The sequence below is a fragment of the Halichoeres trimaculatus genome, unplaced genomic scaffold (assembly GCF_033239565.1).
Source record: "Halichoeres trimaculatus isolate MK-OKI-2021-1 unplaced genomic scaffold, fHalTri1.1 fHalTri1_scaffold_15, whole genome shotgun sequence".
Classification (NCBI taxonomy): Eukaryota; Metazoa; Chordata; class Actinopteri; order Labriformes; family Labridae; genus Halichoeres; species Halichoeres trimaculatus.
The window spans coordinates 24710997-24730604 of record NW_027437193.1 but is presented as its reverse complement, the minus strand read 5'-3'; the positions used below and the strand labels follow the sequence as shown (position 1 = coordinate 24730604).

Below are 19608 nucleotides of genomic sequence, written 5' to 3'. Positions count from 1 at the left end.
AAATCATAACCCACCACAAAATGTTTTTATAAGTATCCCAAAGTTTCTGCTATTTCCAGAGAAGCAGGTGATAAATAGCTGCTTAGTCCTTGAAAACAGAAGTTAGGTTCATTGTTTCCTCTGATAATTACCTTTGAAATGTTCAGTGAATAATTCAATTTCCCAATAAGCAGTTGATAGTTAGCTATTTATTTAATTTTACCAGGCTCTTTAGTACCCAGTTTGTTGATATGCATAATGGAGATCACATGTAAAATGATAAACCTTTATGATTAGGCCTATAATGTTTTACATGATACAACTGAAGGCTTCAGATGTGATATTCACCAAGAGTGTGGTTGTAAATTGGCCTAACCTGATTGTGATAGACACTGTGAGTACAGTCGCACCACAAAACAGAATCTGGACAGAAGTTATGTGCTAATTTTCACCTAGTTATCATGAGATTTAGAGGGTAGTTTCAAAGAAAAAATAAAAAAAACTTTGTCCAATTATTACCTAAATGTGATGAAATTTGCGAACCTCCAAAGTAAAGTGTTCCCTCAATTTCTTTGTCATAAGACATTTTGCACAGAATACCTCAAGAGTGTTTTATCCTTCTTATCTCAGGACCAGACGGAGAGGAACCGTTTCTCAGTCTACTGGAAGCAGGTTGGACCCATTGTGTTTGGATCTTTCTGCCTCTTTATCTTTGACATGTGTGAGAGGTGAGACCCAGTTTACTAACGGTTGACTTCATACACTCTTTATATGTAATATAAAGAAAATGTTCTTTATGCTCAACCTGTGTAGATAGTCTTCTTTTTTAAACTCTTATGAAACATTCACAACAGCTGATGCATAAATGTTTCTTCCTGTGTCACCAGAGGAGTCCAGCTGAAAAACCCCTTCTACAGCATCTGGGCATCAGATGTAGGAACTGAGCTGGCTGTATCCTTTTTAAACTGTGTTTCTTCAGTGCTGCAAACAGCTCGTCTGACAATTTTAATGCAATAAAATCCTCTTGGAGGTGTAACTGACCAAAGTAGGTTTTGCAGTTAAGCAGCCAATAAATATGTTTATGGTCTGCCTTTGTCTGAACAAATTGTCTTTACAAACAGCCAGTACAGCCAAAACAGCACATTTTACAGAGGGCTCTGCTTCTTTATGAGCTGGGCGGGAGCTGGAAGCTAACTAATAAGATGAGAAATTATTCAGTGTTGCCATATGTGAAAGCAGGACTCAGGCTCTCGAGATGATGTGATTACATGCCTGCAAGATAAAAGCACACCTTTTCAGAAACATCTGCCAAAAAACCCAAGAGAAAATTTCATTGTCTTCCTTTTCTGTTTTTTTTTCCAAAGGTTCATCAAAAAGTAAATGTCTTTGAATGTACTTGACTCTCAGCTGTTGGATTAAGACGTTTAGTTCAGTGTCTGTCCCTAACCAGAGTCGTTAATTATTTATGAGGCCCACTGCTCACATGTTTCTGCTGTGCATCCCACAGCATTAAAGTCTGGAAAGAGGGCACAGGGAGACATTCATTTACTGAAGGGGCTCGTAGATGTACATTTTAAAAATATTATATTATCATTTTACCTACATGTCGTTTGCCCTGGCTGTAATATATCTATTTAATGCTACCATTTAATGCCTTTGTAGCTTCAGCTACAGTCACACTCTGAGAGCTTTTGGTTAAAATGTCAGCCCTGTTTTAACCAAGTGGTTCAGTTTGGTTTGTCTCGTCACTTTACAGCGTTTCACTGATCTCAACCGGATTGCTCTGTGTAAACGGGGCTGGCTTGTGTAATATCATGTTGTTGAGTTGGAACATCTCCCATACAGGAACAGTGCACATTCTCACTCTGCTGCTTGACACTTTTCAAGGACAGTTTGGTTATTTCCTTGACTGCTTTTACCTCAGATGGCCTTCATCATAGTTGCAGGGATCTGCGCTTGCCTCTACTTCCTCTTCCTCTGCTTCATGGTGTTTCAGGTTTTCCGCAACATCAGTGGGAAAAGGACGTCCCTGCCTGCAATGTCCAAGGCCCGACGCCTGCACTATGAGGTCTGTGATTTTAATCTGGGCTTATAGAATATAAAAATCTTAAAGTAATGTCATTAAGGGAGTAGTCTGCAACTTTTTATTTTTTGAATGAACTTTTTGTTACTAATGCATCCCCATTATTTCTCTTCAGGGTCTGATTTTCAGGTTTAAGTTCCTCATGCTGGTCACTCTGACTTGTGCTGCCATGACTGTTATCTTCTTCATCATCAGTCAGGTAAGACCACAGGTATTTTAAATCTGAAGTGATGCCCCTTGTAGTTCAGGCTATGTACATGATGCATCCAAAATGTTGAATGAAAATAAAAATGGACGATGTGTCTCTACCGTTTCTTGTTGTACAAAAATGAAGCCAGAATAACCCTCATGATGGCTGTCGGCATTTTGGAGTCTGTGGCTGTTTTCCAAACAGCCTACTACACTAACAGTGCTTACTATTTTGGCTGAAATTCAGTATGTAGCAGGTAGCATGCAAAATCTGCAGTATACTAAAAATCCCCGGATGTACTACTGATCCAGGAAAATTTCTCAGTATGCAACAGACCAGTCTACCTGACATACTGTTTTCCACAATGCTCGGGGCTAACGCTGTTTGTCTATGGGGGGTGGCAGGTTTTGGTGAATTACCGCCAACTACTGGAATGAGTCAGCATTATCACTACAATCCAACAACACTAATGTTAGAAAATAAGTGAAGTGATGAGAAGGAAACACCTGTAAATCTTGTCACTTCCAGTCGTAAAAGAGTTGTTTAAATTCCTTAAAGCCAATAAAAACCAATAATTCACCTTTTAAACCATATGTGGATTATATAGAAGTGTTTTTCCATCAGCTGTAAAAAATAAAAATCCAGATTTATTTTCAGTAAATGATATAACTTTTGGTTTAAGATTAAAAATTCAGTATGATGATTCTGTGTGATATGATCAACAAAATAGCTAAAATGCCCATAGATTGTTTTGTACATTTATAATAAAGGCAAAAAACCCCAAAACAAAACAAAAAACATTGTCTGTAGCTCTGCTTCTGAAACTGCAAACCAGAGTAGTATACTACAAAACAGACCCAACAGAACAGTCATTCTACATACTACAAGCAAAAGCATCAGGTAATATGTACTGCCTACTACATACTACATTCGCATGTAGTATGTAGTAGGTGGTTTGGAAAACAGGCAGTGTATAGTCAGGAGAGATCACCAGGTGGAGCTGTGGTATTGACCTCTCACCTCTTCTACCAATGTGAACCATGTGACAACCTCCAGTAAAATAAATTTAAGAAATGATGCTTTAGTTTTAAAAACCAAAATACCATGAGTGTCCACCTAAAGCAGGTTCCAAAAAAACAGATCTCATCATCACCTCTGTTAAAATATTCAGTTTTACAGCAGAAATGAACATGCTTACAGCCTGGTAAAATTAGCCGTCCATCAAAGAAATCTGTTGGTAAAAGATGTGCAAAACTTAGCACATTAAAAGAAGTGGCTGTCTTGACTTACAGCTAAAATACATCAGATATGTCTGCAGTCTGTCTCTGCTCTGTTGCAGCAACAGATCAGATAGGTTTCCATTCAAATCAATGTGTCAACCAACACAGGATCCACTCTGTTGCAGGATGTCTGCATGGCTGGTCCGTCATGTTGCAGGTAATATGCAGCCATCCTATTTCGAACGAACACGGAGCTGTGACGTATAAAATGAGTGTACGGAAAATCAAGCGGGACACAAAGTTGTGACCCAAAACTACCTAAAAACACCCAGTGACTTTCAAAGTAAAACAAATCATGTTGAAATCTGTTCGTATGGTTAGCTTGACCATATCGATAAAGAGACATAATGAGCGGAGCCAGACCAGGAGTCAACAAGTTGTAGGTTTAACAGCCTTATTATTGGAGTGAGAAGCGTGGTAACTCCTCGGTCTGTGACTCCAGCTGTCTGTCAGCCATGCAGCTTGTCGGACTGAACACGCAGCCGGTGTAAGTTAACAAATGCAGTCAAGACACAACTGAACAGAGTCGGACTGCAGACGTATCTGGTGTATTTGAGGCTTGACAGGTGGGCGCATTGTAACCTGCTAGCCAGGAGTCTTTTAGCCTCAACTCTGCCTCTTTGCCCATTGCTAGATCAAATACTATTTATTTTAGAGTCAGCATTTCCAATATGACTGTTGGACTTCAAAAATCACCCATGTCCTCATTAAAGGCTGATGCAACATTAAAAACTTGTCGGTGGTTTCACAAAGGTCACTTGCAATTGTGGAAAGATCAGTGACGCTTGTGCTAGTTACACTTCCTCTCAACGTCTTCCAGCACCACACGCAACACTTAACATCCACATATTGTCTATCAAGACATTTTAACCTGGTTTATTGCATCAAATAATCACTTACAACTCAACTTTTCTCCAAAACAAATATGTTGACAGAAATGAGCATGACAGGTACTAACAAACCATGGTTGGGAAAAACTACTTTAACATGTTTTTTAATGCTTTGACTTACTCAACCTTACTTGATAGGTCAAACACCTGATGTTTTGGCTTCATTTTTGGAAAGCTTCTGTGTTGTCCATCTTTTTCTAATGTGCTTTGTATTTCACCACAAAAGCTTTTTTGTGTCTTATAACATGGAAAACGGTCTGTCACACAGTAGCACGTTTGTTTTTTACCTGTTTGTGCAGGTGAATGAGGGCCACTGGCACTGGGGCGAACACACGGTGCAGGTGAACAGTGCCTTCTTCACCGGCATCTACGGCATGTGGAACCTGTACGTCTTCGCCATCATGTTCCTCTACGCACCTTCCCACAAACGATATGGAGATGAGCAGTCAAGTGCTCAGTGCATCACAGGTAATTACACAACTCTGCTTCATTTATAAAAAGATGGATGGAGGATCAGTGGTGAATGCTTTTGTTTGTTGGGTAATGAATCTTTATATTATCAGCCATTGCAGCAGTTTAAGTTTCACTTCAGCTGCGATTTGTTTCAAAAGGAACATTCAACAGACATTGGAAATTTGATAAAAGGTTTCACCCACTTCCCTTACAAGCAGACTGTTTTTCCAGCAAAGTCAGGCTTGCATTAATTTAGGTGGAGATATTTAATCATCTAGAGAAGGATTTAAAGCCAGTTTCTGTTCCTGGCTCCTTGCCATCTCTATTGGCCCTGCAGTAAGAGTCATGGTTGAAGCCACTGTCTGTTCACTCTCTCCTGTTCTTCCCTCAAAACATCCTCCTCAGTTATAGGGTTGAAATGGGAACAGGCATCTGCTGGACATCAGTTGGAGAAACAAAGTGGTATTATCCAAGTGATAGGTTGATAGTAAAAGGGTTACCAAGTTTACGTGTTAAAGTGCTTAGGAGTGTAACTTAAAGGGGCTGTGAGGAGTTTGAAAGTGATCTTGGAAAAGTCTCCCTTCCAGATATATGCCTGACTATAATCCACACTTTAAAATGAGATTATCAGCACCAATATGGCTGATTACAGGTTATTTTAAATTTCTACTTCTTAGCTTCCAGTTCGGGTCGAGCAGGACTGGATCGATTGACGGCACGTCTAGGTCTCTATGACAACACCACGCCAGCTGACTAAGTTTAGTCGGGAGAAGAGATAAAACACAGAGATCTGTGTTTTTCTCTGCTCAAAATGATTTCTGTGATTAATTTTGTAGTGATGGTGGAAACAGGAGTCTAATTGTCAGACAGAAAAAGGACAGAAGAGCAGAAGAAAGATAAACGGGAGAGTGATACAGCCTGAGCTAAAGGCTAATTATCCTTTAGCTCAGACTTTATCACTCTATAACACAGGGGCTAAACTGTTTGTGATAATGTTTGTTCCAACTCACAGTCAGCAGTTATTCTGCAGTGGTCTGTTCAAACTTGAGAGTCTATCAATAAAATGAAGAGTGAGGTTACGTTAGCTCTGATTGGTAGATGACTGGCAGGACATAGCTAACCAGGATTCACTAACGTTACACATTACAGACATGTCTTAGAGCACCGGGCTGCCAGCTGTGCTACATATTAACAGCTACTAAACTACTAACAAACTGACAGTGTTTACTTGTTGTCACGTTAGCCTATAGTTAGTTGGACTACTGTGCTACCGATGTCGCTAACATATAGCTGGCTGCTACAACATTTGCTTGATGTTCTATTTAAACTGTAGACCTACGTAACTGTACTGATAAATACCTTACCTCAGCGCGTTGTATCCAGTAAAAAGTTGTCTTGAACAAAGTAAATTTGTTTTGATCTGATCTCCAAAACACACAACGCCTCACTAAAAGTAATTTATGACAGTGTACGTGAGACGCCGGGCCACAAGGTGGCGAGGGAGTGCAATCAAAACAGATCCTCCTCACAGCATCTTTAAGGTAATCAGTGTGGCTCTGACACCACAGACACACTGATGCAGTTTATGAACTTTAGCCTACAATCCCCAGCCATGACGGTGAGTTTATGTAAATAAACATCACAATAAAATAAAAAGCTTTAGATTCAACAAGTTTTTCATTTTCATTTGACAGAAGTTAAACATTGCATATCAGTAATTAAATGATTACATAAACCATTTAAAACTAATGCAGTTCCAATTTACAAAAAGCCTCATTCATCAAATTAGGTTGGATTTCATCAGTGTCCCAGCTGCTTGTACTTCTCTCTGGTGGTATTTGAGTGTCTGCCCTCTGCTGTAAAGCTGTCCATTCATCCAAAGTTTGCATTTGGAATAGCTGAGAGGGACCCAGATTCCCAGGGGAAAGCAGGGTCTCTTTGGCCCGGGAGGGTGATTCTAATGGACACCAGGCTTCCTTCCAGACGGAGAGGAGAGGCACAGTGAAGAGGAGAGGGAGGGAGGGAGGGGGAGGAGAGCAGGGAAGTAATGAAAACCATCCATCCATCTCCTGACGTCAGTGACACAGGGAGAGAAAAAGAAGTGTTTGAAGTGCTGGAAGCTTTCCCTGAAGTGCGTCAACCAACCCATCTATACGGGAGGGGTGACTCTCTCCAAGTTACAGTCTCAGATGCTTTACCTCATCAGCTCTGAGCTTTTTCTTCTATCTTCAGGAAGCTCAGTGTTAATGCTCTGTTAGGTGGTATACAGTGGGTTTTTGCCTGCAACAATAAACAAAAAGCACAAACACAAATGTATTATATATAAACATAGCACAAAAGGTAAGGCAATTTGTGTTTGGTAGATTATTTCTTTTAACAAAGCTTCTTGGCAATAAATCTTTTACTGTTGTAAAACCTGTTTCTGTTACTTTCTAAAATGAGCTATTTGTAAGGAATGTGCATTTGTGGGATGAGCAAAAGAGCAGAGGATGTGGGTTGCACCCATGAAAATCTGCTAATGCTGAACAGCTTATTCTGCTGTTGCTCTGGACTCTTGTTTTGAGTTTCTGGTAATCCCAGGTGCTGACCATTAGGTGCTCGACTGTCTCACAGTGGTCAGTAGCTGTCCACTCCAAGAGCTGTTACGCCAAGTTCGACTGATCTGGATAGGGCCAAAGTGAAAAGGCAACTTGAAGCTGGTGTTCCACAAAATCAAGTTGCAGCATTATTTGCCTGGAGAAACAACACGTGTCATCGTTGGAGGCTATCCCAATGCAAAGACATATCGAGATGACATTCTGCCACCAGTGGTGATCCCATATCTCCACAGCCTGGACTTGGACTCTGTCCTCAAAGATACCAACGCTGGGCCCCACAGTGCGGGGTTTCTCAGAGACTACCTCCAGGATTTGTGAGGGGAGAGGATGGGATGGCCTGCCAGCTGTCCTGACCTCAACTCCATTTAACACTTGTGGGATCCGCTTGCTCTGCATGCTGTTCGTGCCGGAGTGACCAACACAACCACGTTAGTCGACTTGCGTCAGATGCTGGTTGAAACAATGAGATACCAGCACGAGGAGGGGCCAGGCTGGTGTGGCTGTTTAGTTCTTTAACATGCTACTGAGGCTCCTGTTTGTTAAATGAATACATGTGTAAATTGTGTATATGTCTTGTTACTTCAGCCTTCAATCATCCAATCTGCCAAATGAGAGTCAATGGCAGAATAATTTTGATAAGTGCAACCCACAGATTCAGCTCTTCTGCTCATCCCACAAATGCATGATCAGGTTTTACAATAGTATATTGTTTATTGGCAAGAAGCATTGAACCAACAAAGAAATAATCTGCCAAACATAATTGCTTTTCTTTTTGTACCATGTTGACATTGTATTGTTGGTGTTAACGACTTTGTGTCCATGCGCAGGAGATGGGGGAGCAAACAGTGGAGAGGACATCCAGCTGACTACAACCATCACCCACGTTGATGGCCCTACCGAAATCTACAAAATGACCGGCAAAGAGGCACAGGAGTAGATTTCTCACTGGAAGACTGCAACAAGATGCCCCTCAACTACCTACTGCTCCCATCATCCCCACCCCCCACCGTATATGTAATCAACCAGGCCCCTATACATCCCCTGGCCCTTAAACTGTGTCAGTAATACACCCTGCATGTTTCTACCTGTCCCACACAGTTATAATCTTTTTCAAGCACCAAACCTTTCGCTGTGTGTTGTTACGTGCAACCCTGTTCCCTAATGTTTTTCCACAGACTGAATGTTATCGACACTCTTATCAGTCCTTTTCATTTCATGGGGGAATTCTTTTCTCACATTTCATACTTTGTGTAAATTTGTTATTGCACAACGCTTTTGACACCAAAAAGAGAGGTTTCAGTGTAAAGAGAAGTGTTTCTTGGTGGTCAGAACTTGTACTTGGCAGCAGTCACACTCCAGTTTTAAAAATTCTGTGTGTGGAAAAAAATCTTTTATATAGGTGAGCAGCGAGATAATGGGTATATTTAGCAATTTATTTTGACCTTCTGCTAAATAACCCACTCAGTCAAGGCTTTAAGAGCTTTTGTCAAATGCATTTTTTTTCCATAGAAAGTACATCATGTGGAATACTGCTGTTAATCTTTTTATATCACTGGGGGGATATGTACAGACCACATAGCCACTTTGGGAAAGGCATTCTGTATGTTCATTATGTTACAATGTAGATATCTATTTTTTATAAAAGTGCTCATTTTCAGCTTCACAAAAAGTATATTCATCACTGTCTCTGAAGTTGACTGTAGCCGTTATACATCGTTTGTAGTTTGTTTTTGTTTCTTTTTGCTTTTTATGCTAATTTAAATAAATAAAAACAGGCTTTTACTTAAAACTGCAGTGTACTGTCTGATGTTTGCTCATAATTTAACATAAAAGTTCAAATACCATAACGGGAACATATGATACACTAAATTTACTGATCATAAAATTGGTACCGATTTTAAGTTTTCGTGTGTTTTTGGTACACATTTGCGCCAAAGCCTTGAAATAAACAGTCCTCTGCTGTGTGAGCTTATGTATGAACACGTTCTGGTAGAGAGAAGGCGCCACCACGTGGCTCACAGCAGAATAACAGGCCTTCGTTCACTTCTTTCATTAATAAAGCTAGAAAGAGAAAGTTAGAGAGAGACAGGAAATTGATGTAGTTGTTTTTCAGATTCTCATGAAGATAGTCGATGTATAATTAATTTAATCACTTAAGTGTCTAATTGTGCCTCTTCAAACTAATAAAAAAAATCTTTATGATTTTACTTCACTGTCTTTTTTCAATCTCAAGCTTTTTTTTTTATTTCAGAGGGATACGTAATCCTGCATACCAATATCCTGAAAACAGAGAGATATCAGTTGATCTGCAGATTTTGCCATGGATTAAATGCTGTGCAAGGCAACTTCGCCTTATTTTAATAGCCATTTTAAAATAATTCAAGGTTACTAAGTTACATTTCAGTGTAAGTAGGCTATAGTTAGTGGAGTCTATAGTAAACAGGATTTAGGATGAAAGTATTGCTGCTCTTAGAAATACAGAATAGTTTACAAGTAGTATAAATTTGTCAAAAAAATGAAATACATTATATAAAGTGAAAACAAAAATCCTCTAAAAGAATTCATTGAAGATTTATATCAGATTTTCTGGAAAAGTTTAGCATATAAGAAAAGACAGAGGATTGAATTTTTAGATCTTAAATTAAACATTTCTGTAATGCTCCTTCATAAAAGAATAATGAAAAATTGGAGTTTTGAAAAACATGTCAAAACAACTAAAGACAAGGGGGGTGAGACTTTATTTGGTGGGTAAAACAAGTAGTTATGACGTTTCTTCTGTATTTTTTTTTTTTTTTTTTTTTTTAATTTATTTATTTATTTATTTATTTATTTATTTATTTATTTATTTATTTATTTTTTTGAATAAAAACTTTTTACAGAATTCATTTCCCCCCCCAAATAAGTCTTCAGACAAATTCTGTTTTTCTCCTAAAAGTCCCTAAAAGTCTGCAGACATATAAGGAAAAGTCAGAATTTGAGAAGCATAAAAACTTTGTGATTAAATTCGACCAAAAGTCAGAAAAAAATTAAAAATTAACCACTTTTTCCCCCACATTTTGTACGGCTCTTATTTTCTGTGGTATAAATAACAGCGAAGCAAGTAAGCACATAACTTATTTTCAGATGACCAACAGGATCGATATATGTAGTGTTTTATCCATCTTAGCAAGTTTTTTCTAAGTATTGCCTTAATTAGCTGTAACCAGATGGCCGGAACCTCATCCGCAGTTTTATTTTGAAGGTCTCTTCCGGATATGACTCTTTAAATGTTGTGAACTTGACGCTCGTGAGACTTCATTCTGTGGTATCCGCCAGTGCTTCGGTTGTTCCGCCTCTCCTCCGACAAAACTCGGCTGTTGTCGTTGACTCTCGAAGCGCCCAAGTGGAGGAGGAAAGGGAAAGGAGAGAGGGGGGATTGGTCGTAGGGAGGAAGGAATAGTTGAGAGGGACCCAAACGAAAATTGAATATTAACACCAGCCGTCAGCGGAAAGTGAAAGTGCTAGCTTTGAAGTGTCCGGTGGGGTCCACGTAGAGCTGCTGTTTTCACAGTCTGTGGTGTAAACACGTTACTGTAGTTGTGACATTGCGCTGTGAGCGACAGAGCAGAGGGAAAGGTCTCCTCCCAGTCTGTTGACGGATACAGTTCGGCTTCAGTGAAAGGAGACACGGCTAGACCTGACTGTACGTTACCACGGCCAGGTAAGACTGTCATGTGTGGATAACTGTCACTCTAACAGCCGACATCACGCTCTTTAACCTGAAGCAACAGTTGGTCTCAGTCTGCTCTACTAACAGACAGACTGAGTGAGACTGCTGCCAGCTCTCAGAGCCTCTACCCGTCTCTACAGATGAAACCACTGCAGATTTTAACATAACAGTGATATTTATTGACTTATATTTCTTGTGACCTCACATATCTAAATGAGCGTCACTACTTGATGAATGTTTAACAGGTGATAGCTGGAGCTGGAGGTTTACTCAGCAGCTCAGTGCAGTCTGGGCCTTCTGCCCTGATTATTCCCACTGGCCCCACCTACTGCGTTTTCCACATAATGACTTATTCTGGGAAATGAACTTATTATTGCAGAGCTCAATAGCACTTTCACAGATATGCAAACCAGCCACTTCCTTCACATTATGCAACATGTAATCGCTTGCAACAGTGCAAGTGTAGTCCAGCATGAACCAATGAGCTTATGAGCTGGGTGAGATGGTTGAAGTGGGGGCCACACAGAAGGAAGATGTTTACATGGACCATCAACAGCGCTGTTGATGTCCCCCTAGCCATTAGGAGAACAGAACACAGACTGGCCATTGATAAGGCCAACTCATTAGTACCCCATTCACCACCATCAAAGCCTCCTCTCAACACCCATCGACATGAGAGGGTCGCACCACACACACTGCAAGCTCAGGATCACATACTTCCTCCATTTCAGGCAATGACAGAGGTATGGTTTGCTGGAGAGGTAAAAAGTTTTAGTTCTTGTGTCAGGAGGCAGTCCCTCTGAATTTAGAGATGTCAGTGTTTCTACAATGAAAAACACAACATACAACTTCTTAGATACCTACATTCACACATAAATGTTTTTTTTCTGTCCCACAGCTGTTTCTGGGGCCAATACCAGTACATGGGATTGATCTTTACTATCACTTCAGTACATTATTGCATTGGCAGCTATGCAAGTTGATGCAATGATAAGAAACACCCTTAAACAAGTAAAGTTCAGGGTTGCAAAGGGATGGAAAATTTCAATGGAAATTTTAGTTTAAGATTATTGAAAATGTTCAGAGGTTTTGTTGCCGTCTGAAATGAATTTTTCTAAATATTCCTGAGAAATTTTAGTCCTGGAAATTTTGCATTGTTTTATTTTCTTGTTATCAGCTTGATTTGAAAATATCCCAGACATTTTTCATGCATGTCTGCTCATTAAAAAACTAAATGTTTCATATTTATACATGTAACCAAGTAAATGCAGTCAATATAAACTATTATTAATCCCAATTGATTTCGAACAATTTCCATTAATGATGATACTGTGAATGTTTTTATGTGAACTTTTTCATAATGTGTTATTTTCCAAGTTATTAAACGTGTGAGTTTTGTCTTCCTAAGGGCATGGCTGACATGAGCCCGATGAGCGAGCCCACTGTAGCTGTTAGAGTAGAGATTCTTCCTCTTTTGTTAGATTTTACACACAAAAGTGAGAACCACAGATGGAGAACACTAGGAATGGGCAAGTACCGATACCAGGTATGAGTAGTGGGCTGATACCAGCCTTATTTTGAGGTATTGGTACTCATGAAGGCTGCCGATACTAGTAGCCTATACTCAAGGCGAAAAACTTCATGTTGAGTTAGTCCTCCTCGCCTGTAGTTGATGCTACATTCCCTGACACCACGGAAAATGTGCATCAGACAACTTAAATGACCTAGGGAGAGTTAACAGTTAAACTGTTTTATTTTGCACATCAGTTTATTTTAAAAAGTTACTAAGACTCTGACAGTTGTTAGTTTTATTTTGAACTTTTTTTAATTTATAAAAAACAAATTGTTAACTTATAGAGAGTTGTTTGTGTTTTATTTTGGACTTAAAGGCAGAGTAACTGAGCTACCTTTGTTCAAAACCATCTGTCACTGTGAATTGAAATTTTGTGCATCAAGAGTACTAGTAGCATTGGTACTTGTTATCAATGAGTACTCATGAGAGAGTCTTGCACTGGCATCGGTCTGAGATTTTTTTGAACATCCCTGGTAAGCACAGAGACAGAGTCTTATTCTGTTACATTTTGAGGTCAGGCTTGGTTAGTTAGAATTTTTCAAGTTGGAATGAATTTTCCCTTTTCATCATGTGAGGATGTTGCAGTCAGTCTTAGAAAGTTAAATTCATGTAGGAAGTACCAAACATTTGTTGAGGAAACAAGCAGTCACATCCTGAGCACCACCTCAGAGTCAATAGAGATGCTAGCTTCATACACTAGCTGCTGTTAAGCAAGAGTGCAGCCTAATTTGAACGTTCTTGCTGTTGTTTACCTTTTCAATCCATTGTTAGGTTTTGAAATAAGCTGAAAGTCTGAGGCGGAGTACGCCTGAACTCCTTTCCATGTCAACACTCTGGTTGAGTGTCAAAAGTACTGAAAAAACTGAATCTATTTCGGAGAATGTACTATTAATCTATAGCTTTTTCTTTTTAGTGCCATATCTTTTCAATTTTCAAATAAGGAGATTTATACAACTGGCAAAATAGTTTTGATTTAACATGAAGAATGAACATGGAAGATGAATCAAGATTTTGATTCTCTGTTAATTTTTTTTCTCTTTCCTTTTTAACCCTTTAATGTTGTGATGCTTAACTTAACTGAACCTGATTGGATAATCTCTACAGCTTGGAATTATATATTTTTTATATTATGTGATTCAACATAAAAACTACAAAATAAATATTTTTTACATTTTTTTCTGAGCAAAGTTAAGATATTTTTGCCATATCCTCAACCCTTACTAGCATCATCTATTCTGACCTTTGACCCACTATTGTTTCAGTGATTGTAGTAGCAGGATTGTGCTGTTTTTCTCACTAGAAAGGAAGACGGTGGCGTCCATGTGCAGCTGCTTTGTTCAGTGCTGTCAGATCTGCTCACAAGGCAACAACATCAACCTCTCTTTATGACAAAGATATATACTTACACGGCAAGTTTTGGTTTTACCTCCTGAATACTGATTCAGTCTTGATTTGTGTGTAATGTGTGTAAAATATGTGAAGTTTGACAGTTTCAGTTTTGAAACTATGAGCTGAATTTGGACTTGTGGGTGTAAGTTGGCCTGGCTGGCTGAAAGGATTTAAAGTGACGTGTGATGCATGTAAATTGATTAGAAACAGGAGGAGGGGGTAGCTGGTGGAGACTGGAACAATGTCTTGCTCAAGGCAAAGGGATTAGATTAAAAAGAAAGAAAAAAGGATCCAGTTAGGAAAGTCCCTGTGCAGTTTTAGACATAGAGTTGGACTGATTTGAATCTGAATCCTCTGTCTCAGTGTGAGTTTAACTGGTCTAACAATGGATGAACTGTTGGGGTCATGTGGACAGGAAGTGTTCAGGCAGCTGTAACCAATGCTGTAATAGCTGATGGGCTAACTAACTAACAGGCTGCTCTGGAAGCTGTGCGTATCTCCTCTGAAACGGAATGCTGTCCGACTCGATCAGCAGCTCTGCTGGCGACTTCTTGACAAGCAGCGAGGAGGAAGAGGACGGGCTGGCCGGGATCTGTTTCCTCATAGACCTGTGTGTGTGTGTGTGTGTGTGTGTGTGTGTGTGTGTGTGTGTGTGTGTGTGTGTGTGTGTGTGTGTGTGTGTGTGTGTGTGTGTGCAGATTTCCCCACAGCTCTTTCACTGCACTAACCCTGTTGAAGCAGGAGTCAGTGCGTGTACGTACCTGTGCGTGCTTGCTTCACAGTATTCAGAAATCTTACGCATAAATTTCAACAGCTGAATACAGTCACAGAGTTTAAACAAATGTCTCTAAAGACATTTTTTCAACAGAACACTCACACTTTAATCTGCTCTTCTTTGAGATATTGATCACACTTGATAGACTACAGGAAGTATGTCAGGATCTATCCTGTAGAGGCCAAATGGTTTGGGTTTGGCTAGACGTGCAGAGATGGTTTCATCACACTGGTTGAACAGAGGAGTGTCCTTTAGCTTCACATGTTGAAGAGAATCAAACTTTAACCAATGGTGTTTGTGCTAGAATTTTTAATTTAATTTAGTTTAATTTATTTTATTTACAGGGACAATGCATATTAATGGACATTTACAGTAAATATGCCAGAGTTAGCCAAAAGGCTAATTTTCATCTATAGTCCCCGGCCAGATGTTAAAATGGGCAACCTAAAAAGCACAAGATGAAATAAAACAGAGCAGAATAAAAGAATGCAGAGTTAGTTATTAAAAAAAACAACAAATCACACCCTAAAGTTAAACAGTACTAGGATCTGAGAGAGAAGGAGAGAGAGAGAGAGAGAGAGAGAGAGAGAGAGAAAGAGAAATAATAAGTTAAGTTAAGAATAAGTTGATGTTGTATGTTGATGGCAAATAGAAGTGCTTAACAGATTTATTAACGCACCACCCAGTGTAAGGTGTTTGCCTCTGCTGCCCTGAATAAACATTATATCACTGATTACCAAAATAATTTTGTTTCTGTAATGGTTTATTCACCAGGATTTGCTTAACAAAGTCATAGCTTCAATGCTAAGATAGAATTATTGTTGTCGTCTATGAATTGAATCAAATAAACTGTTTTACATAAAAAATAACAAAAAAACTAACATAAATAAAACTCCCCCCACCCAAAAAAAAAAAAAAAAAAAATCAAAAAAGACCACCTCCAACAACATATTTTTGATTGACATGTGACAGTTATTTACTTTCATTTCCAAACAGAAAAAAAGTTGTTTCAGAGGTTGTTTTTTTATTCTTGATTCATTCCTGACATGTAGAAAATTCCAGTTTTCTTGCTTAAATTTGGGAATAAAAACCATTAATTCAGTTTGAAACTCATCAGTCCTGCTCAAAATGGTGATAGAGAACTCACCAAACAAGAAAGATCCAGAGTTGAATTTCTTCATGGTGCAGGGTGTTTTTCTCCTTTTCATGACAGGTGAGCAAAATAAATTTAAGAGCTGAATATGTATATATTTTCTTTTTATTCTGTTAAGTAAAGAGGACAGGGCATTGGAGTGGGGGACAATATGTTGGAAAGGTGCAGGAGGGCTTATGTTAGCAAAGCTATAACTGCCAGTCTTTGGTCCCCTCTAAAGGTTAAGGTTCTAAATGCCTTTCCTTGTCATGCATTGTTGAATGTGTTAAATTATCCAGACACAGCCAACAATTGGGCTGAGATTTGTGCCAGAAATAGGGGTGTGAAAAAGTGTTGATACAGCAATATATTGTAATATTTTGACCTGTGATAAAATATGAATTTTTTAACTCTTAGTATCGATGTTTTTGTTGAATAAAAATATATATTTTAGGTAAGTTGGAAGTGCAATACGTCTTCCACACCTCCACTGCAGTAGATGGCGCCTAAGAGCTACTCCACTGTATGTTGCCCATAAACTGTATTATAAATATAACCTCAAGTATATCAAAAATAGAATATTTCTAAACTTGGTGATGTGGGTTTTGATGCCCTAAAAATCAAAGTTTTTTGTCTGTATTCTTGGGTCAGTTAGTTTAAAATCATTTAAAGTAATCTTTTTTACAGTGTAGTAGACTGATAGAATAATAATCATTGTCATGTTTTGTGCAATATTAGATTTTCTATGAGTAACATTGGTTACACCAAGTGACATTTATCAGTTACACCAACTGACCACGTCTTTCAACCAATAATATTTTTACAACATTAGTTTAATGTCACTGTAGTTTTAGAGACAAACTTGATACACTTTATGTTTTCAAGCTAAGTGTCTGTATGAAGCACTGCAACAGACTTTTATTTAGAGAAGTTGTTTTCAGTTAAATAGTTTACTGGGTAGTATATCGCAATAAAAAGCTAGAAATTGATTTATTGATTGAATTAATTGAATATAAAAAACATTATCAGAAATCCAATTTAATGATTTAAAATCAAATTGATTTCTTTGAAATTAGATCTGTTTGAGTTGTATAAATATAAATCTGAATGTTGGGAACTGAAATTGTATTTTATATTTTTGACTTTAAGGAATATAGAGAGTTTAATTTTAAAGCAGATTAAATACAGCTTCAAAGCAAATTAATTACATTTTAAAACATTGAATAGTATTTCAGCTCAGGGTTTTTAAATTCAATACAATAATTCAAATTCAGTTTCTAGTGGCACAAACCTCAGCCAATACTAACATACAACTTTAATTTTTCAGTGAAAATACAGACAAACTGTGTGTCTATGAGACCTCAATAATGACATGCTGGGTATTATTATTACAGCTGCAGACATTAACTGTTTCTAAAGCTGGAGCCAGAGACTGGTCTGTGTTACAGCTAAGACACCAACATATGAACTGCTCCTCAGGCTTACCATCATAAAAATATTAATAACTCGTCATGACCCACTCGTGACTCTGGTGCCAACTTTAATTGTTTATGTGACTAAATGAACACTTGTTTATTCAGAACCTGAATCAATGAGTCGTCAGTTTAAACTTAAGCATGTTAATCATCCAGGCTTTCAGTCTGCTGTCCGTCTAATGTTTTTCTCCAGAAACAGAACTATAGAGACAGAGAAGAAGTGTGGAAGGATGTTTGTCAAGGCTTCCTTAGCTTGAAGTTTGAAGTGTGTGTAGTTTGTCTGTGTCAATGTGTGTATTCTCTGTAGTCACATGACCCGGCCTACAGTGGTTAGCTTGAATTCCACCCTGCCCGGGGGCAGATGTGCTGAGAGGAGTGGTGGTGACACTGCGGATATACAGTCACACCCTTCTGTTGGTTTGGCAGCAGAACCTCTGGCTTTTACAAAATACCAAGCGTTACTGCATCCTGATTGTTTTGGCTTAAAATACACGAGAGCGAACAAAACTTTTCAAGCTCAATCTTCATCAAACATGACAGCAAAAACGTGGTGGTAGTTTATCACTGTAGGACTCAGGAAGTAAGGCGCTGTACATGCTCATGCACTAATCAGGTCGGCGTTAAAATGAGATGTTCATGTGTCAAGCCAAGCAGGAAGTGTTGTCAAGACAACCATCTTAGATAGGTCAAGAAGGTAGAGCAACAGACCCAGTTTCTCCTCATTTTCTGTAATGTGCAGAAACTTTTTCAGGCTGAATCAGCGCTGTGGCTCATAGTTAGTGTCTCATTAGTCTTTGCCCTGAAGCTTCTGTCGTTTTCTTCCTGCAGAGCTTCTATTATAATGTTTGTCACTGTGAGAGCAGGTGACCCACAGACAGAGAGAGAAGTTGAAACTGGCGTCTCCACCCAGACAAGGAGCACCTACGCTCCACGTGGGAGGAGAAACCAAGGAATGCTTTTTCACCATGACTTCCTCCTCACAGCTGCAGAGCTCGTCTTAAAGCTCTGACTGCTGCTTCGTTTTCATGATTTCACAGTAAGTCAGTTCACTCTGGCTCAGGGCAGGAACACTTTTCTTCATGATGGTGGGTAAAAGGTTAAAGTCAGATGGTTTATTCACCCAATCCTCACCAGGAAAAAACTAGGGCAGCTACTTTCATACTCAACTAATCTGTCAGTTTCTGTCCATTAACTTAAATTCAGATAAACAAACCTACAGCACAAACCCCCAAAATATCTGCTCATAATGATACAGAAGAAAGGGAAGCGGGCCAATGAATTCTCAGCATTTTCTAGGATTTAGGATTTTTTTTTCGTCAAACAGGTGAACGACAACAACCAGCCTGAAATCTTTAGTGATTCCTAGACCAGATTCTGTTTATTCTCCTGGACAGTTGTTATTTTATGTGTCCTGTAAGGCTGGAAAATGGACCAGGCTTGGTTATTATGTGTTCTCTAACTTTAGGGATAAAAAGAACTTTTAAGCAAAAGCTTGTTTGCATGTCAGGTCATAGAAATCCTTAAAGAAAAATGAAAAGAAAAGACTTTTTCAGCTCATTTTAGGACTTGGTTACTTGTGCTCACAGCTGCTTGCGTCGTACATATTGAAAACAAATAGTTTCTGAGGGATGAAGAAAACAACTCAACAGCTCCACCTGGAGTCTGTCACACAAGATGAGCTGGGTTTATTTGAAATATGAAGTTTGTGATCTTTGAGCAAACATTATGAGTAGTTATATAAATTGACCTCTTAGATACCAGGTTTTAAATTTTGGATTAATTAACTAAACTGATTGTACCTCAAACTAACATTTCTCAGTAATAAATAATGCATCCAGAGGTTGTTTTAGCGGCAGTAGCTCCTTTGTTTCAAACCTAATGTTGACATTTTTCAGGAGGCCTCTGTGTGCTGCAGGCTCTGCTCTCCATCCTGTGATCTGATTGGACAGAGCAAAGGAAGCAGATAAGATAGGTGTGTTTAGAGTGTAAACTTAGTTGAAGGTTAAGGCTCTTGTGGACGCTGATCTGAGGTCAGATCTGAAACTGTCCTTCACACTGTCAGGGTTCGTAAATGAACCGAGAC

The 19608-nt window shown here is 38.9% G+C and overlaps 2 protein-coding genes across 3 annotated transcripts in view; both read left to right on the top strand.

The window, feature by feature from the left end:
• Positions 1-9196, top strand: part of wls (Wnt ligand secretion mediator) — a 31116-nt gene extending 21920 nt beyond the window's left edge. Inside the window, exons 8-13 of one of the 2 annotated variants that reach the window (XM_074689261.1) lie at positions 610-707; positions 867-930; positions 1904-2047; positions 2178-2261; positions 4722-4890; positions 8300-9196. In XM_074689261.1, the coding sequence (XP_074545362.1) occupies positions 610-707; positions 867-930; positions 1904-2047; positions 2178-2261; positions 4722-4890; positions 8300-8409 (669 nt within the window). In that variant the 3' untranslated portion in view covers positions 8410-9196. The remainder of the gene's footprint in view (positions 1-609; positions 708-866; positions 931-1903; positions 2048-2177; positions 2262-4721; positions 4891-8299) is intronic. The other variant, XM_074689262.1, reaches the window with a different exon arrangement.
• A 1567-nt stretch (positions 9197-10763) lies between these two features.
• The window catches only part of gng12a (guanine nucleotide binding protein (G protein), gamma 12a), a 45779-nt gene continuing 36934 nt past the window's right edge, over positions 10764-19608 (top strand). The window contains exon 1 of the mRNA XM_074689439.1: positions 10764-11172. The gene's annotated coding sequence lies outside the window, so the exon portion shown is untranslated. The remainder of the gene's footprint in view (positions 11173-19608) is intronic.